Source organism: Lepisma saccharinum, chromosome 5 (genome assembly GCF_977018435.1).
Source record: "Lepisma saccharinum chromosome 5, izLepSacc3.1, whole genome shotgun sequence".
Taxonomy (NCBI): Eukaryota; Metazoa; Arthropoda; class Insecta; order Zygentoma; family Lepismatidae; genus Lepisma; species Lepisma saccharinum.
Window position 1 is genome coordinate 84,045,325 of NC_139233.1, and position 20,767 is coordinate 84,066,091.

Genomic DNA, 20,767 nt, shown 5'->3' on the forward strand with positions numbered 1-20,767 from the left:
TGAGGTGGGAATGGTGTGTTCAGTCACACATTTGACCTCAAAATCTTTCATCTTTGAAGTTTTGCTTGCAACGCCACCATCAACCGAGCATTTACTATCTGGACATATAGTACCCCAGGCTTTGTGCTAAATACATAAGCATTTTTAATAAGATTAATTTTTAATGTAGTTTGATGCAAATGATTTTTTTATCACCCTGTCTCTGAAACCCCCATCCTAATTTTTTCATCAGGCATCAGTACACACTTGAGCTACCTATGTATAAAATTTGGGGTGAAACCTTATTTAAATGAAATCTTATGTTATTCTGAACAAAACAAAACAGACTTGAAGGTTCTACGGCAAACCTGAAGGAAGATACGATCATATACGAGACTATCCAGACAGTACTCGCGTTTTGGAATAAAAAGAAGACAAGTGAAAGTAGACACTTTTTATTATATACATTTTGAGGCGACACTCTTACACTACTTGTCGACATAGTCGCCATACAAGTTTAGGCACTTATCATAGCGATGAAGAAGGTTACAAAGTCCATTGTTATAAAAGGTTTGCGCCTGTGACTTCAACCATTTCTGCACACCAGCCTGAAGGTCTACGTCATCATCAAAGCGCTGCATTGCTAGCCAGGTCTTCATGTGGGGAAACAAGTGGCAGTTACTTGGTGCGAGATCCGCGCTATATGGCTGATGGTCGAAAACCTCCCAATGAAAGGCCTGTAAATTTGCGGAAACTGAAACGAGAGCTCTGTTATCGTAAAACGGCAATTTTCACGAATCTTGTCATTGATTTTTGCAACCAGTTCATCTGTCACAATGCTCGGTCGCCCACTTCGGTCTTCATCGTGAACGTTTTTGCGGCCATCTTTAAACATGAGGCACCAACACCTCACTCCACTTTTACTCATCCCATCTTTACCGTAAACTTCACACAGTTGTTGATGAATGTCAATCGGTTTAGTGTCTTTCGCCAACAAAAATCGTATGACCGACCTCACTTCACAACTGGCGCGATTTGCAATTGGAGCACTCCTGTTAACAATGTATTATGAACAGAGCAGAAGCGACACGAACTTCACACGTCTACAGCTGGATGCGCATTGAATGGGCAGAAGTCCCTGCACAAAATGGCGGTGCTCGCCCTGCCCCTTACGGCACCCTGCCAAAACGTGAGTGACTTTCTGGATAGCCCTTGTCTAATGTAATGTGTGCCAGTCAAAGTGGAGCCGCATGTGGCATATGGAAAGATTTTATAAAGCACATAACTTCTGAACCCTTTGACAAAACTAAACAAGTATTGTCATTTTTGTAATAAGCATCAAAAGTTCTATAAGTATACCGAATTTCATCAAAATCGGGAATGGTGGGTTACATTTTCACAAAATTCTGGATGATTTGACATGGAATGACCGTTCTGCTATTATTGTCACATTGAAATGATTTGATTCTATAGACTCAAGTATGGGAGATTCAGTCGAGCATGAGCAAGCAAAAGTGGTCTGATGCAGTAGTCTAATGCATATCAAGTACACATACCTAAACTTTGAGGGTTTTCCTATCCCTTGTTAGGCATAGTTTCTTTACAATAAACATGTAAATGTCTTTCATTGCATAGCTGAGGTACAACTGTTAATACACAACCTACGTTTGATTACCTTATGTTTCTTTTATTATTTGTTACAGCTTCCCTCATTAGACGTGTGTGTATCAGACGTAGAACTCCAAGAAGACGAAATGAGTGAGTGCAGTTCTCTGGAAGATGCATACATTACGGCAGATGAGGGTTACGACGCAGACGTGGAAGTACCAGAAAAGAAGCGGGTTACATTAAGTGATGTCGTAGATACTCACACATACTCCATGTTTCCCCAGGTTTCAGATATGAAGGGTGTGGGCTGGAGTGAGTTTGGCAAGACCCATCGCGTTACGTATCCGCAGTTGTGCTCGCTAGTGATAGATTTGTTGGTGCATCTCAATGATCAGTATTACGAGTCAGGGAAGAAGGATGAACCTTTGAACAGTGCCTCACCTCCCAGGCCAGAAGAGGATGCACATTTCTCGAATTTAATCCATTGCTTGCAAAGACTTGTTACGCTGTGCAAGGAGAACTCTCAAAATTGTGTTGTTTTATCGAAACATAATCTTATAACGAAACTGCTAGTTGGATTTTCAACTTTGCTTCAGAGAAAGGACTCAAACCTTGTGGGTAAGTAATTTTTACAAAATTTAATAAATTTATATATTTTTAATATTCTTGTTGTTAATAATAATATTAGCATGATATGTTTGGATGTTGATTGTGGGTTTTTGATCAAGAATTATAGTTATAATTCTAATCATTCTTTTCTGATGACATATATCAATTACTGCAGTACAACCAACATACAGATGCACAATACTTGAGATTCGCCTGCTAAATGAGGTCTGCCCAAGTCTTTGATGTATGTGCATTCCTAGTATCTAGTTATTCCACCTTCTTGCAAAATTGTGTTTTCTTATTTGTTGTGAAGCCTTGTCTTAACATGACCAACTGGACTTATTTTGTTATTTCACCAGGCACATTCTTCTGTTACAAGCTGATTGACAGGCTAGATCTGCAGATAAATCTGCCTTGCCAGCTGGTAGAGGCAGTGGGGGAAGGAAGAGTCCATAGTGCCTGGTAGTTCATAACTAAGTGGATTTTGATAACACAGTCTTTGATTAGCCTTATTGAAATTCATGGTGAATAAAACTAAATTTGACAAAGCCCCCATTATCGAGTCAAGCATAATAGGCAGTAAAAGGCTATCCCACTCTTCCCATGTTGTGGGAGAGCCGAAGGTCAGATAACAGGCACTTCAATGTAGCATAGCTCTATGGTAACTGACTTGATGTCGTAACGGCGACCTGAAAGAAGTAGTTTTTTAAATTTTTTTTTTTTAAACTGCTTGTAGAGGGCAGACTTTAGCAGCACTTTTTTTATTTGGCGTCAGTTACATCATATTAAGAGAGGTTTTGAGTGTCATGATGAACCCTGCATACACACAAAGGGTGGATGAAGGGCTGTGGGGATAGAGTTGAAAATATATATAACAATATGCAATCACCACAGTTAGTGTCTTGATTGTGAATGGGCAGGTAAGTGCTCAGTGGGAAAATATAAGAAGGTGACCCTCGTTTTCAGCAGAGAACTTGGGAATGTGGAGCTAGACATGTTGGGAAATTTAGAGATAATTGCGACTAGAGATATTTGCATAGTGTAGTGCAAAGAAGAAAAGCCAACTGACAGAAATATGAGGAGTGGCATAAGAAGCAAAGAGGGAAAACAGATAGTATTATCAGCAATCATCAAAAGCATATTTTTTCATTCACTTAGTTGAGGAAAGGATAACATGCATGGTTTTCACAAGTGTCACCTTCTCTTTTATCTGTTGTTCTTTGCACCAGAGTTGAGGGTACAAATTCTATTTTGGAGTTGTAGCTTTCCTGGCGATGTGATTCGAACAAGTGTTCTCGGGTTACCAGCCAGGTTAAGTCGATGTTGGCTTCCAACGTTTCGAGGGCATTACCAGCCAGGTTAAGTTGATGTTGGCTTCCAAGAACATTTGTTCGAAATTCTATTTTGTATTCCAACCGGTTTGATTTTCGAGGAAGTTCAGTAGTTTAGGTACTACAATACATACCACATATGTAGAGTTCAACTCATTATCTCCCCACCGATAGCTCCACCCTGCATATTGTGTGCCTTTTGATTTGCCTCTTTTTATATGACTTTCATATAATCATTATTCATCTTATTTGTCTCAGTTAACATAGAGAGGTAGAAAAGGGTTGTAAAGTACTTAAAATAGAAAAGTAGTAATGATAAGGTGGAAATATAGTGTCAGTTTGTCTCTGATGAATATTCTTCTCAGTTGATCAGACAAAATAGAAAAAAAAAGGAATAAATAAATAAAGAAAACACTTAGTCATGAACCAACTGCTTCTGAGTTCTGTCACTAGTGTACCTTCTTCCAGCTTCCTACCTACTGCAAATTGTCAGATGGGTCATTTGTGCTGGCAAGTGCTACCTCCTTCATCTTGAGAAGCAACTCTCAAACTTTGTTGTCACCATAGAAGGTGCTTTGGTGCATGACAATTGCCATATTATAAAGAGATAATTGGAAATAGCTAAATAAAATTATAAATTCCTATGTACCTTTGAATCTGTTCAGGAATTTACCCTTCGCTCCTCATGAAGTTAGCAAAATACTTTAGTAATCACAGGTTGTGGTAACCAAAATTTACTGTTTTACACCTTAATAGTGTTTATTCTTCATACACTCACTTAACAATAATTAATAAACTTAAAAGCACACATTGGAATTATTCTCGACATTTTTTATACTACTATTCTCTCTCTTTCTCTTTTTTGTATAAATATATATTAGGTTTTAGCTTTTCAGCTATATAAATACAATATTTTTTCTTATAATATAGTTGGTAAGTACATATATTATTTTCTTAGTTGGATTCTTCAAAACTGTTGACAAGGCGTATGCCCCATTATATCCTGCTTCTTTTAGATCTCTTAAGAAATAATCATGCGTATATACATTAAGATGACATACAAACATAATATGATCAGGTGTTCCTTCAGTTGCACCACACTGACAGATTGGGGATTGCACAATCTTCCTTGTGTACAAGTCTTTAGGAGCTATGGTGTAATTTTGTTGACAACTGAGAAGACTCGTTAAAGGATTTCTTGAAAGATTAATAGCTTGATACCAAGGTTCTTTGGGTATAAGTGGTTGAATTGAATAGGCTTCCCTGTAATTGTCCATTGTTTCTGCCAACTTTCCAACAGTTCTGTTTTAGCATGTGACTCTAGCACTTTTGCAGAAAATGTAATCCGAAGCGATCGGTGACTTGATTGGTTAATGCGTCTGCTAAGTGATTTCCTTCTATGGATGTATGCCCAGGAGTCCAGACAAACGAAATACTGTAACCTGAGTTGGTTAGTTTGTGATACAAAATTTTTATGTTAACATTTTTCCAGTCTACATAGTAGTAATCAGCTGTTATCGACCCCAGGGAGTGTAAGACTGACGCTGAATCAGTGGCGATTACTACCCTCTTGAGGTTTTTCTCCTGTATATACAACAACGCTTGACGAATAGCAAACGCTATTTTAAATAAATAAAAACCTTCATGCACTACAGAGTGTATATATTCCATGAATATGTCATTCACCATACTTGGCATTGATGTTCGTATATCTTTATCTGGATAGGGAGGAAAGTGAAAAGGAAGTACTGTTGCTAATTTAATATAGTCTGTCGTAAAGCACGGAGACGTTGAAAATCTAATAACTTTTGGTATGAAATCCTTAATTGACTTGTATGCTGTATTCTCTTTTTTATGTGCCAACCTGGCCACATAATTTTAAAAAAACTGATAAATGTATCAACAAGCTATAAATAGCATATGCTCTTTTTGCTATGCTATTTATAGCTTGTTGATACATTTCTCAGTTTTTTAAATTATGTTGCCGGGTTTGCACATAAAGGTTAGTCTATTTGTCTATCTGATACTAGTTGCCTGTGCCATCATTGCAAAATTAAAGAACGAACAAACACAATATTTCAACTAAATAACAAACAACTACAATGTAATGTCGAGGGCATTACAAAATGCAAGGGGACACACAGTACATAATCCCAAGAAGAACACAGTAAATCATGTATTTCAAGAAATGCACCTGAGGAAGAGACCAGTTGCGTCTCAAAACGTTGTGTTTTCTATAAAACATATATTCATGAACCATAAGTAATCATTTTTATAGTATTTTTTTAAGTTTTTCTTGTATGTACGCATTGCTTGCATGATAGAATTATTTTCCTGTAGTTTACGGTTATTACAAGCATAAGAAAACAGTTTTTTCTTTGTGGCGTTTCAGGAGAACACACGCTCCTTTCATCAGACATTTATTTTCATTTTGACTAAAGATACAGTTATAACAATGGTTAGTAATTTTTAAACAAAAAGAATCTGTTATATAATGGATGCTGTCAATGTTACATTGTTGTAATATAGCAACTTAACTGTGAAAAAAGCAGTCTATTTTATTTTTATTTTAGATTTTTTTAATTATGAATCCCAAATATCATCAGGTAATTCAAATTCATCATTGTTTTCACAAAGTCTCTTGATGTTTTCTGTTACATTAAATTTTAAAGATGGTGGCTTACTCCATTTGTGAAAAAGAAAACTCCACACTGGATCTATGTTACCATTTTCATTATTTAATTTATTCCAGTGTTCTTCTGCAATGAACGAGGCTTCCCAGACATTCAACTCTGTGTTTCCCGTTAATCTTTTTAAAACCCTTCTCTTTTTAATCAAATGCTTCTCTTCGATGATATGAGTTGACAAACCTGTTCTTGGGTTTAGATTTATAATGTCCAAATCATGTTCGTGCCATCTTATTGCCATTTTCCTTGCTGTTTGTCCCACATAATCTTTTGAACATGAACAACTTATGTTCTTCTTCATAACAGAAGAACAACTTCGTTCATTGCAGAAGAACACTGGAATAAATTAAATAATGAAAATGGTAACATAGATCCAGTGTGGAGTTTTCTTTTTCACAAATGGAGTAAGCCACCATCTTTAAAATTTAATGTAACAGAAAACATCAAGAGACTTTGTGAAAACAATGATGAATTTGAATTACCTGATGATATTTGGGATTCATAATTAAAAAAATCTAAAATAAAAATAAAATAGACTGCTTTTTTCACAGTTAAGTTGCTATATTACAACAATGTAACATTGACAACATCCATTATATAACAGATTCTTTTTGTTTAAAAATTACTAACCATTGTTATAACTGTATCTTTAGTCAAAATGAAAATAAATGTCTGATGAAAGGAGCGTGTGTTCTCCTGAAACGTCACAAAGAAAAAACTGTTTTCTTATGCTTGTAATAACCGTAAACTACAGGAAAATAATTTTTTTAAGTACCTATATTGTATTGTAACAACTTGAGTAAGTCGCACACACACCTTTTTTATAAAAAGAAGTTATAAGTTGATAAGTTCACAGAATGTCAATATTTTTCAATAATTAAATAAATAAAATTTGTGACATGTTTATCTTTATATCTTACATTTTATGTTTATCTCATATATTTACATAATTATTCATAAATTCACCCACACACACACATACATACATACATACATACATACATACATACATACATACATACATACATAAGTACATATGCACAATTTGAATTTTACCAGATTTCTGCTGTTAATAACTCATAAAGTGATGAAAAAATTATGGTGAAGAAACTAAATAGAATATATTTAGTAAGTTCCCTATTTATTATCTTATCTAGGTACTGAAAATATTTTATTTTATTAAGTTAAACAGTATTTTAATAAATAATAAAACATTTCTGGTATATAGTTATTTGATTTACTTCAATTTATTTTTAAAATTACATCATCATTTTGTTATCCCATTATTTGCATTAGCATTGAATTTCTTAAACACACCACCACCTTTGTACTTGATTGAGATTTTTTTACTAACATCTAATTAATGCTCCTGCAGAACTTTGGACCACTTAGATATTGCTGTTTTAACTTCCTTATCTAAAATAGCAATCTCATTTTGCGCTTCTTGATCATGTGATCTACCTTTTCTCATGTACGCTACAGCTGTACCTGACAGGAATATAAGACCTCCTATAACAGACAGTAACAGGAGTGAATTTCTCACTGCTTCTGGCATAAAACTAACTTCAGACACGGCAGAATCATCATAATCCAGGCTGGGCATGAAATCCTGTTTCTCCCAGTGCACGTGCGGATGGATGTTGGGGTTGTATGTGTTTGGAGTGGGGCCAGCATTGGGATCATATCTGGTAATAGGTGGAAAGTTTGCTTGGGAAACATGTTTATGTAGTCGTGATGGTACGTATTTCCTTTTGAAGTTTGTTGATCGAAATGGTGCTGGTGGCACATTGTGAACGGCAAGAGTATAATTTTGTGACGTGACTGCTTGCGAAGTTTCATTTCCATTTTTTTCCAATTGGGATTCAATATTGTGCAGATATGATTTTGGAATCGGCCGCGTCGGTTTCAGGTGTGCAGCCATTCTTTCCATCCATGACCGCAAATGGTAAAGTGGGTTTCTTAGTTTTGGAATCCATTTATTTTTGTTCCTCACGGCATTTTGCACATTTGGTCCTTGAAAAGTGGCATCTTTCTTGAAGTTTGGTGGATGGTGCTGAACAACCCTGCTTGGGGGATGTGCATGCAACAGTTGACTTCCTGTCCATGTACTTTGCACTTGAGGAGGTGCTGCATGGTGAAATGGCTCAGCAGTCGGTAGTTGTTCTTCTTGGTCAGATACAGTTGCATTATTATCTGGTGTCTTGCTTTCCATGGCAAGGTTTTACTCTGAAATTAGAAAAATAGTACATATAGAATTCAAGTTTTCAGGGACATAGCTAGGTTATTCAGTTTGGGGGAGCCAAATCTGAAATTTTGAAATTTGTTCCCCACACACACACACACACACACACACACACACACACACACACACACACACACACACACACACACACACACACACACACACACACACACACACACACACACACACACACACACACACACACACACACACACACACACACACACACACACACACACACACACACACACACACACACACACACACACACACACACACACACACACACACACACACACACACACACACACACACACACACACACACACACACACACACACACACACACACACACACACACACACACACACACACACACACACACACACACACACACACACACACACACACACACACACACACACACACACACACACACACACACACACACACACACACACACACACACACACACACACACACACCCACCCACCCACCCACCCCCCCCCTGTTTTCCCACCCTCCATTAAGAGGAAGCTGGACTTTTCACGCCAAAGCGAGGAAGTTTTAAAAGTGCTCTGATTGGACTTAGATTTTTATACGTAATAGAGGTACTCCCGAGGATAGCGGGAATCTGGGTGTGGCTGCTATACACTCCATGGAAGTTGAGATATTAACAATGAATGGGCGGACAAGCACAGCACCCCCAAGAGAGGAAGGTGCAAACTTAAGAGTATTGCGAGGAATCGTTATTCATTTGTTATTTCTTAGGTCACACACTGCGTTGACGAAACGTTATGTAAGAGGTAGCCACAAGCACCAAACCCCGAAGCGAGGAACCAACTAAACACAATAGTGTCCGTAAAACGTGAATAGAGAGGAACTACGTGTCACGTTATGATGAGTGACGGGTGATTCGAAGCGCGCGCTGGTGTTTGACGTTCCTAACTCGGCCCCCATTGGCTGCGCTACCTGTCAGCAATCTGCCGTCGATCACGCGGCAACCCAAGCACCGCCCTCCATACCAAATCATATGGGAATAAATGTTGCAACAATGTGCGAGAGCGTCTCCGCGCCAAAAGGGGTGGAACAAGCTGGTTTCGGATGGCTTAGTAACGGTGCAAGCGGTACGACAGGCGAGGAACGTACGTACGGTGGCCATTTTCTACCTCGCGCAATTAGTCGACGTAAGGTGAAAGGACATAAATGGGGAGATAGACTAAATTGTGGTAGAATGAAAAATTATTCTTATAAAAAGAATATATTTGAATTTTCATCACATGGAATTGTTACTTGTTTGGGTTAGTTCTTTACACCGCTTTATGCACAGAAAAGCTAATCGGGACTGGACCTACAGTTTAAAGTGGAAACCAAACCACCGTGCAATGTGCATCTACCACCACCATTGCATGGCATCAGATAATATTATTTCGATGGATATTGTGATGCGTTGGAGGCTGATCGCTGTTAGTATTGTCAGTTGGGATGTCTTGATAAAACTATTTTTTCTTAACTTCCATTAGAACGCCGTTAAGTCATGTTAATATTTACTTATATTTATTTATTTAACATAAAATATGTCACGTTGACCTAGAAGATAGTCGGCCCCCGTTGCGGAGTGGTTAGCACATCGCGCTGCAACGCCAGGGGTCCCGGGTTCGAATCCTGGCTTGGGCATGAACGTTTGTGATGTCTATTCATCAATTTCATCATATCATCACTCATCCCCATCTTCGCAAATTAGCTAAAAGTGGCACAAGAAGCGAAGTAAAATAAATTTTGCTTTCTAGTGTCCTTTCGGGAGACACTCGCTTCACTTTCACCGGCAAATGTTCCACACGTAGGACGCTGCTCCTCAATCCTCAATACTCAGTGGTGGCGATTGGGTTCCAAAACTAGGGGTCAAGGTACCAAATCTGGGTGGGGGGGGGGGGGCAAAGACAGTATATTTCCCTTTGTAGATAAGATTTAGCATAGTGTGAGGGCAAAAGTGGCGAGAAGTGGAGGCAAATGTCCCCCTCGCCTCCTTCCTAATCGTAACCAAATAGCCCTTTCACAAAACAACATCGAAAACTAAATCAACCGCAAACGTACGGTCGCGGACACTTGTCGGTTGTAATGATTTAATTGAAAGTCAATGGTATTGTTATAATCCAGAAGTGTCCCTGACTACAACGTGCAAAGTGTCAACTTAACAGCTTAGAACAAGCGAGGCAACCCTAGAGGGCCAGGGGTGTGGAGGAAGCAAGGGGAAACTCCGAAAGCGAGTGACCTTGACTGGAGTATACTTGGCGTCAGTATTGCCAATAACTTGAACGTAAAAGTCGTGAAAAGTCCTTAGAAAATCCGCTAGAATGTCGCTAAATGAAATGTAAAGGCTCTAGAAAAAGTCGCAAAATGAAATGTACTTCTAAAAAATAGCAAAAAGGTGGAGAAAATCGAGTACTTGCCTATAAAAGCAACATTTCCTCTTCCTCTGAACACTGCACTTCACACTGATTACCGATGTCAGATACTAAATCATCGAGAAAATGCACTGCAAGAACGTTGTTTATTATTTCTGTGCACTTGGTTTTATGCAGGCGAATGCATGGTACACTGCAGCTGTCAGTCACCAAACCTTTTCATACATAATTCGGACAAGTGATTCACGGTTAGCAAAGAACAGTGTTCGGCAATGAATAAAGCTAAAATTGCTTCAGCACTAGAAGTATTTAAATTTTCCGGTTTGAACTGTTTTTCTTCTGTTTTGCAGAACAGAAGTAACCAGATCTGACTTTATGTTTCTGTGTTTCGAAAGTTTTTTTCAGATCAGTAGTTTGGGCATACAGATAGTTCTACTTTGCAGTACTTACAATACGCTTTCGCCGTGTCACTATCGACAGGGGTTAACCATTTGTAGTTTTCCCACTCCTTCCGATAATGTTTCTTGTATTGCGGTTTTCCCCACACTGGACACTGCCCTGCCCTGGGCTGACCTGCGCACAAACACACACGAACTTTATAATTTACACTAGCACTTCCTTTGTCACCACACACTACCCAAAAAACTCCAATCTGAACCCACGCACGACGCGACCGCGAAGTCAAACGTTCTGTTTTATAATAAGGCAGCCGCAATGGCGCCAGGAGGAGTGTCTGATAACAATGAGCTGTGAACAGTGATGTTTACAAACATCACAAACCATACTGGAAAAGGGGGTACGCTTTGCTTCAGTTTCTCTTTGTGCATCAGAAGTGAATTACGAGGGTATTTCCTTATTTAATAACTATAAAACGGACATTTTTAAGCATTTAGACGTACCTACGCAGATATTTTGTGAATTCTCCAAATTAGTCGCTAAAGAGCACACGAAGTAGCCAGAAAAGTCGCTCGTCACTTTTTCACGTCTTTTGTCGCCAGCTAGCCAGATCCGCCAGATTTAGCGACTTCTCGCTAGAGTTGAAAACACTGCTTGGCGTCAGCTTTAGTAAAGTGTAATATCATTAATTTAGAATTCATGAATACCTTAAAAATTAATTGTTCAAAGAATGATGAAGTAACTTTCTTTGTAAACAAGAATTACACTTACAGGCTGTATTATCGATGTATATAAATGTCTGAATTATTGACAATCCATTTGTATTTTGCATGAAAAGTGTTCACAATTTAGATCCCCTGCTGTCAAAAACTCTTCGCCATAAATCGGCACGACAAAAATGTTAATTAAATGAATTTCACTGTTTTAATGCGACGTAATATCCAGAAAAGAATATTCCCTCTTGTTTCTCTGCACTTGATTTTTATTTCACTAGCTTTGTTGCTGCTTAGGCTATATCAGAGAAGAAGCCTCATGATTTTTTTTTTCAGAATAATACACGAGCTTAATAAATTCCGTGGCGTAACAGTTCTGCACATGGTCTACAAAGATGTCAACGGAAAGTTTAAAGAAAGCGTCAAGAATGATAAATAGAAAAAAAATCGACTTTGGTAGTTTTTGTTCCTTTTGTGCGGTCCTGGAAGACAATATGTGTAGTCATAGTTAAAGCCCGCTTATTCCTCTTTCGGTGGAGCCCTATTTCAAATCCGTGGGTTTAGCTGCTTGCACGTAACATTCATTCCAGTGATAACTTGCACTTCTCCAGCATTCAGCATTCAAAGTTTACCACCGCCTGGAATTTCAGGATGCGGAAAGGGCTGTTGATATGTTGTTTTGACATCAAATAGAACAGATGTGCAAATTTTCAGATTCACACAATTTTTGCAAGATTAAAACCTAAATTGACGGTCTGTAAGTTTAAATGGAAAGTTAGTCTCTTTGGCTGCCCCAGTCGTTACAAAGCTATCAAGGCGCGAAAGAAGAATCCCTTTTAATTTTATTTTTTATTTTGTGCGAGACATGAGAGTGTATAGTTGTGTTTGTCCCATTGTACACTCGTAAATGCATTCTCATCGTCACCGCAAGAGATAAAAAACAACGAAAATAACTGAAGAAAAAGAGAGTGAGTGTCGAGAAGTTTCGACCTATACAATCGTTGAGGACGCGGTGCAACCTAAAAAGACCAATACTGTTAATTGTGTGCATTACCTTGTTTTTGCTGATCGCTGATTAAATTGTTTTTTTACATACTTGTAAAATATGCATTGCACATTGAAAACACTTGTTTTGTAAATATAAAACCAATCGAACGCAGGCTTAGGGTTGTCCGACCTGTCATGATATGCTGGAACTGCTGTTGTCGTCGTGAAGAGATTCCTTCCTAGAGTTTTCTCACTAGCCACTGGATTAACTGTGATCCTATATATTTTATACCCTGAGTCCCTTACCGTTGGAAAGAAGTATGCACACAAAAATTACAAAGCAATTCGAACTTTCAGGATTCGTGATATTGTTTATTTCCCTTCGCTCTTGTGCCACTTTTGGCTAATCGCGAAGATGAGGATGAGTGGCGATACAATGAAATTGATGAAGGAACACTCCTCACACACCCATGACGAGGCCGCGGGATTCGAACGCCGAGACCCCTGGCGACGTAGCGTGCTGTGCTAACCATCCACCACGAAGGCCAGCCTTTCAGGATTCGTTCATTACAGTGCGGCGAGGGGGTTTAAGCTTTCACGTTTAAACGTACGTTCCTGTCGCCAGGAAAGAGATGAGCAGGCAAGCAATGTTCGTTTTTTTTCACCCATCCTACTGGTATAAATCATGGTTGCAGTTTAGTGTTGCTATGCGAAGGTAAACTTCCCTCAGGGCAGGAGAATTGAGACAAAATTTTAGGCGAAAAGCAGTGGCGGCGCCAGGGGTGCGTGAGCGAGTGCTTGCGCGCCCTTTAATTTTCTTCCGCATCCCTTCAGCACACCCTACGTTCAACTGAAAACATTAATATGTAATATTATGTCATGTCATATTGAGGGCCGAATGATAGGTTATTATTGTATGCAACAGGCAAGCACTGAAAGAGGTACCAATACTTTTCTGTACTTGCGGCAGCCTCTGTAAAGATCAGCGGCCGTTTTTCTTCTTTCGTCAGCATTGTCGTTATCAATTTTTTCTTCTTTTGTTTCTTCAAGTGGTCTGTTCGTGGTTTTTGATAATTGGCTATAGATTAATGTGAGTTATGTTTTTTCTTTCTTGCATTGTTCATAAACGGTTTGTTTTCCGTCTACTTGTTCTTACTTACACTGGAGCAAAAAATGCAGGTACTTTTAAGGTATCACCTCATCAAGTCGTGCTCTGGAAATTATTTAATGCGAGTTGTAAGTAGTGCATATTGATTGTTTCAACGCAATACTTAGTACGAGTGTTTTTGTAGTCTTTTTTTTATCAATTGAAAATCAGTTTTTGACATATAATGACAATTTTTTGTCATGTTTTGTCGATGTTTTAGCGCTTAGCGATGTTTTAGCAAAATTTCCTATTTTTCTCTTTTTTTCGCACTCATACTTGGTACGAACGCCACGATCTTATGTGATATAACTTAACCTATTTATATTTTTTTTTTACGTATAGGTGTACATGATGAATCCCCAAACAGATTTTTCCTAAGTTTTACGGTTTCCAAGATAATCCCACTTCCGGTTGCCATTTTGGATTTCCGAGAATAGGTTTTATTCATATTTTACTTACATATAGGCGTACGTGACGAATCTGCAAACAGATTTTTTCTAAGTCTTGCTGTTTCCAAGATAACCCCACTTCCGGTCGCCATTTTGGATTTCCGAGCATAGGTTCTATTCATATTTTACTTACATATAGGCGCACATGACGAATCCGCAAACAGATTTTTTCTAAGTCTTACCGTTTCCAAGATAACCCCACTTCCGGTCGCCATTTTGGATTTCCGAGCATAGGTTTTATTCATATTTTACTTACATATAGGCGCACATGACGAATCCGCAAACAGATTTTTTCTAAGTCTTACTGTTTCCAAGATAACCCCACTTCCGGTCGCCATTTTGGATTTCCGAGCATAGGTTTTATTCATATTTTACTTACATATAGGCGCACATGACGAATCCGCAAACAGATTTTTGCCAACCTACTGGTACTTTTACCATGGTCTTTTACAAAAAAGAGAGAGAGGGGAAGAGTTAAACAACCGACAGCTGCCAACACCCGCCTACAGCCTTTTTTGGTCTAACCTAACCTGAAGCAAGGAGCTGGCAACCTTGCTTGAGGCTTGCCTTACAGTGCATAAAGCAATTTTTGCCAACCTACACACACTGGGGAAGGAGAGCCGGCAACAAACATGCACTGCCGTAAAAGAGAGAGATGGGCGGATGGCAATACTGCACGGGTTCAACGTCAGAAAGTGGAGCTCGGTGGAGCTCGCCTTAATGGTTTTCTCTTGTAAGGCATGAGCTCCATTTTCTCACAGTGTTACCAACTCCTACCTATACCTTTTTTTACTTGGCAAGGGCTAGAGAGGGAGAGAGATGGATGGATGGCAACACTGCACGGGTTCAACGTCAGAAAGTGGAGCTCGGTGGAGCTCGCCTTAATGGTTTTCTCTTGTAAGGCATAAGCTCTATTTTCTCGCAGTGTTGCCAGCACCTCACTTGATCACGATCTTACGTGATATAACTTAACCTATCTTACGATTTTTTACGATCTTATGTGATATAACTTAACCTATCTTACGATTGTTTTACGATCTTCAGTGATATAACTTAACCCATTATTTTTTTTATTTGCACACCGAACTGTAGTAGACCCAAATGGATAGAGTTCACCAACCGAAAGTGGAGCTCGGTGGAGCTTGGTGGAGCTCGCCAAACCTCAAAAACTCACTTTCTCTCCACGTTCCGCGTCTCATTTATTGCGCTGACGATGTTTTACAGCGAAGAAAACAGCACCAAAACATCAAAAACTCACTTCAATTTACTGAAGTGAGCCACAGTGTTGCAAACCTACGAAAATTTTATCAAAACCTCAAAAAGTTATTTTCTCTCTATGTTCCACGCATTTATTTGTTGTGCTGACACAGCGCGATGAGTAAATAATGCACTCTCTCATCCTTGAAGGATGAATGCACTGTATTGTAATTTTCCAAGTCCCGGTCAAATGTTTATATATTGTGACCTTTGTAAACCTCTCGGAACGATGTGATCTCTCTGCCACACACACACACGCCTCTCATTATTTCTGTATTGTGATGTGTTTATTTTGGTATGGGAGGACAGAGGACACCGAGACTCGGCCGACACACTAAACCCAACCTCTCTACGCGTATTCTACGTCACCAAAAAAAAGGTTAAAGGTTCCAAATAACAATAGTTAAGAGTTTCCCCAATCTAGTAAAGTGGATTGGTTGAAATCTCCAAGGCGTATTTTTGCATTTTTTTTTTCAAATATGAACACGTTAAAACTGAACTGTCTTGGATTTTTGAGTTTTGTATTCCCCCTGAGAAAATTCTATATAAAATAACATACCTGAAAATTATATTTGCAGTAGATTGATTTTTTTTTAGTTTTGTAATCACCTCAAGAAATTCTATATAAAATAACATACCTGAAAATTGTATTCACAGTAGATTGAATTCTTGAGTTTTTTGTATTCGCACACAAGAAATTATATATAAATAACATACCCGAAATTCTATTTACAGTAGATTGAATTTTTGAGTTTTGTAATCACTCTAAGAAATTCTATATAAAATAACATACCTGAAAATTGTATCGCTAGACATTTTTTGATTTCTGTGATTTTTTGGAGAAAGCATAATGGCATCCACCACCAGTTTCAATCGAAAAAATGATAAAACTGAATGTGTTACTTGCGAAAAATTAATATCTAAAACTAATATTAGCAAGCACAGGGCAAGATGTAGCGAAACAGATTCGAGAATTAATTGTTTGTTACCTTCTAAGTCTTGTGCTCGATGTGGAAAGATGATCAGCATTGCAAATTTAAGTAAACACCTCAAAATTTGCAAACTATCGATCGAACGAGGAACATTGAAAAGGAAAATCGATAATGCAGATACGGAAGCTTCCACTTCCAAGCAAATTAAATTATCTAATGAACGCAAACCAATTAGATCTGCATTCAACGACCAACTCCAGGATTTTTCAATTAGGTCAGAACCAGGCCGTGACATCCTTAGTTTCTTGGACGAAACGAAAACATCTGTACTAAATATTCTAAAAAATAAACTTGAAAACAACTCTATAAAAGTATATGTTGTTCTGTTTTCTGAATACGAGAAAGTTGATGGCACAACGAGTATTTTTTATCATTGTACAAAAAACCAGACTCTTCATTTGGCGGACGTCGAAAATTTGGACAACTTCTATTATAAAGTTACCAATGAGCTGGTTAAGAAACATGACGATTTCGAGGCTAAAGGGTCGGGATGGTCTCTGTGTGGAAGTCCTCACACGTTAACCGTTTACGTGAACCGATTCTCGCCTCTTCGCGCTTCCAGCTACGTTCCTCTTCCACCGAACATTCAACACAAGAGGGCTGTGTTAAATATACAGAACAGTGATAACAAGTGTTTTCTCTGGTGTATATTGGCTGCACTGCATCCTGTTTATTGGTTAAATCATCCAGAACAGGTTTCTCATTACAAGCAATACGAGTCCGAGTTTGAAAGTGTAATGTCTGGCATCGAATACCCGGTGACATTGTCGGATATAACAAAGTTCGAAAATCGTGCGGGAAAACGCATCGCTATTAATGTATATTCCTTCACGTCAGATAAATATCTCGTGCATCCCGTCAGGATAAGCGATATCGACGATGACGATGCTCGTGTGATTAATCTTCTTCTTATTTCAAACGAGGATGTTCATCATTACACGCTAATTCGTTCTCTATCACGTTTGGTCAGAAGTCAAACTACCAAGTATGCAAACAACATCGAAGTTTGCCCGAGATGTCTAACCACGTTCGACGATCGAAAACAACTCAATTATCGAAATTACACCGGACGTCAAATTGCTATCGAGAAACTTGCAGAACATAAAATTTATTGCGGTGACAACAGACCGGCTAGAATGTTGATGCCCGAAACGAACGAAGTCGAAGAATTCAAAATGCACAAGGCATTGTTGGAACATCCGGCCATCATCGTTGCTGATTTCGAGGCGTTCCTGAAACCACTCTCCTACTGCGAACCGGATCCTGAAATTTCCTCCACAACGCCGTACCAGCTTCATCAACCAAACAGTTTCGGCTATGTTGTTGTGCGACGTGATAAAATAAATGAGGCATATATATACCGCGGGCCAAATGTAATCGAACACTTCCTGGAAAAAATGGTGGAGGAGGTTGAGGTAATTGGTAGCGTATTGTTTACATCAAAACCGATGGCACCTTTAACTGAAAATGAACTTCAAGATTACAATTCCACTGAGGTGTGTCCGGTATGTGATCAAAGTTTCACTGATGAGAACAAAAAAGTATTCCACCACGATCATTTCAGCGGAAACTACATAGGTGGAATTTGCAATACGTGCAATCTTAAAATCCAGAAACCTAAATTCATCCCCATATTCTTTCACAACGGAAGCGGATATGATTTTCACCACCTGGTGAGACATCTTGGCTACGATCCGAAACGTATAGGTGTCTTGGCCGAGAATGAGGAACGCTACATTAGTCTCAGCAAGCAAGTGTCGATTCCGGGAACGAAAAATACAATCGAGATGCGCTTCCTGGATTCGTATAGATTTCTCTCTGCAAGTCTGGATGCTTTAGCGAACAAACTCACCGACGATCAATTCAAAATAACTAGAGCTAGTTTTCCCAACGTGGACATAGAACTCGTTAGACGTAAAGGGATTTATCCTTACGAATACGTCAGTGATGATTCTAAATTTAACGACGACGTTCTCCCACCTCCAAGGGAATTTTACAGCAGACTCAGAGAGAAAGGAATCACGGACGAAGAATACCAACACGCGCAACTCATGTGGGAGAAATTAGAATGTAGGACACTCGGAGACTACCACGACGCATACTTAAAATTAGACGTGACGATACTCGCGGATGTTTTTCAAGCGTTCAGGAAAACGGCAACGAATATTTATAAATTAGATCCAGCGTATTTCTACAGTCTACCGGGATTAGCGTGGTCGGCAATGTTATTCCAGACAAAGGTCAAGCTGGAACTGATATTGGACGTTGACATGTTGCTATTTATCGAAAGAGGGATACGAGGTGGAATGGTGCAATGCGTACAGAGACATGCGAAAGCTAATAACGTACACATGAAAGAAGATTACGATTCAAATCGAGCATCGAATTACATCTTCTACGCCGACGTTAATAATCTCTACGGACATGCCATGGTTCAGAAACTTCCTTACGGGGGATTCGAATGGTTAGATCCCACTTCGATAGACATTATTCATTTCGACGATAGCGAGTGGGGTTTCTTCGCAGAGGTAGATCTCCAATTCTCCGACCACCTGCACGACACGTTTTCGGATTTGCCTCCGACTCCCGAAATCAAATGTCCACCCGACTCGGTTCAAGACAAGCTTTTGTTAACATTGAACCGTAAACAGAGATACGTCGTCCACTACAAGAATCTCCGGTTTTTGATTGGGAAGGGTGTTGAGATAGTAAATGTTAGAAGAATACTAAAGTTTAAACATTCCACGTGGTTAAGACCTTACATAGAAACTAACACACAACATAGAACAGCTGCCACTTCCGATTTAGACAAGGACTTCTTTAAATTAATGAACAATGCGGTGTACGGAAAGACCATGGAGAATGTTAGAAAGCACGTAGACGTGAAATTAATTTCCGATAAGAATAAATGTCGGAAGTGGATAGCCGATCCTAGATTCAAGTCGAGAAAAATTTACAACGAGAATTTGGCACTTTTCAATCTAGATATAAAATTGATGAAATTCAGAAAGCCAATTTACGTTGGCGCAACGGTTCTCGACTTGTCGAAACTTTACATGTTCGAATTTCATTACGACGTGATGAAGCCCTTCTACAATGATAAAATATCACTTTTGTACACGGACACCGACAGCTTCATTTACAGCATACAAACACCTAACCTATACGAAGACATAAAAAATCCTTCCATGCTCGAGTATTTCGATACGTCTGCGTATCCTCAACCCAACAGATTTGGAATTCCATCTCGTAACAAAAAAGTCCTAGGTAAACTGAAAGATGAATGTAACGGTGATGTTATTGTCGAGTTCGCGGGTTTGCGTTCGAAGATGTATGCCATGAGAACAGAGACTAGCGTCACGAAGAAAGCAAAAGGTGTGGGCAAGAATACGGTAGAGAACAAACTCACCTTCCACGATTACATCGATTGCCTTTACTCACAATCGACGATACTAAGTATAGAACAAAGAATCCAAAGCGCAGACCACGTGATTACAACAAACGAAGTTAGGAAAGTAGCATTAGATCCGCATGACGATAAAAGATGTATTTTGTCTTGTGGAATCCACACGTTGCCTTGGGGGCACTATCGTTTAGAAATTAGTAAAAATTGTAGGCAATGCAATTGAAAAAAACAACTTAAAATAACTATAACTAAAATAAATAAAAAAAAACTTTAACTGTCTCAAATTATCACATACACAATAAATAACTAGCAAGGACAATGAACCTCTTTGGTTTCCGAAAGCAAACAATGGAGACTGTACACCGCACGGCAGATCATGAATTTCTACCTTCCATGTTATCTAAACTCAACGGCCTGTTGATCAATCAATTTTCGGAACGCTGTTCTTCTTGCTGGAACAGTGACGATTTCGGATTCGCGACGATCGGCATGACGAGGAAACCCAACGACGAAAAATACAGAAACAAAATCAACGACTTTCTAAACGTTGCAACGTTGT

The 20,767-nt window shown here is 38.9% G+C and overlaps 2 protein-coding genes across 4 annotated transcripts in view; one reads left to right on the plus strand and one right to left on the minus strand.

The window, feature by feature from the left end:
- mv (lysosomal-trafficking regulator mauve) overlaps positions 1 to 20,767 on the plus strand; it is a 488,369-nt gene that overhangs the window by 77,605 nt on the left and 389,997 nt on the right. For all 3 annotated transcript variants that reach the window (XM_083122737.1, XM_083122738.1, XM_083122739.1), the window contains exon 8: positions 1,683 to 2,205. In XM_083122737.1, coding sequence (XP_082978863.1) covers positions 1,683 to 2,205 — 523 coding nt within the window. The remainder of the gene's footprint in view (positions 1 to 1,682; positions 2,206 to 20,767) is intronic.
- Positions 7,501 to 20,767, minus strand: part of LOC145987560 (uncharacterized) — a 138,863-nt gene continuing 125,596 nt past the window's right edge. The window contains exon 3 of the mRNA XM_083121910.1: positions 7,501 to 8,440. Coding sequence (XP_082978036.1) covers positions 8,204 to 8,440 — 237 coding nt within the window. The 3' untranslated portion in view covers positions 7,501 to 8,203. The remainder of the gene's footprint in view (positions 8,441 to 20,767) is intronic.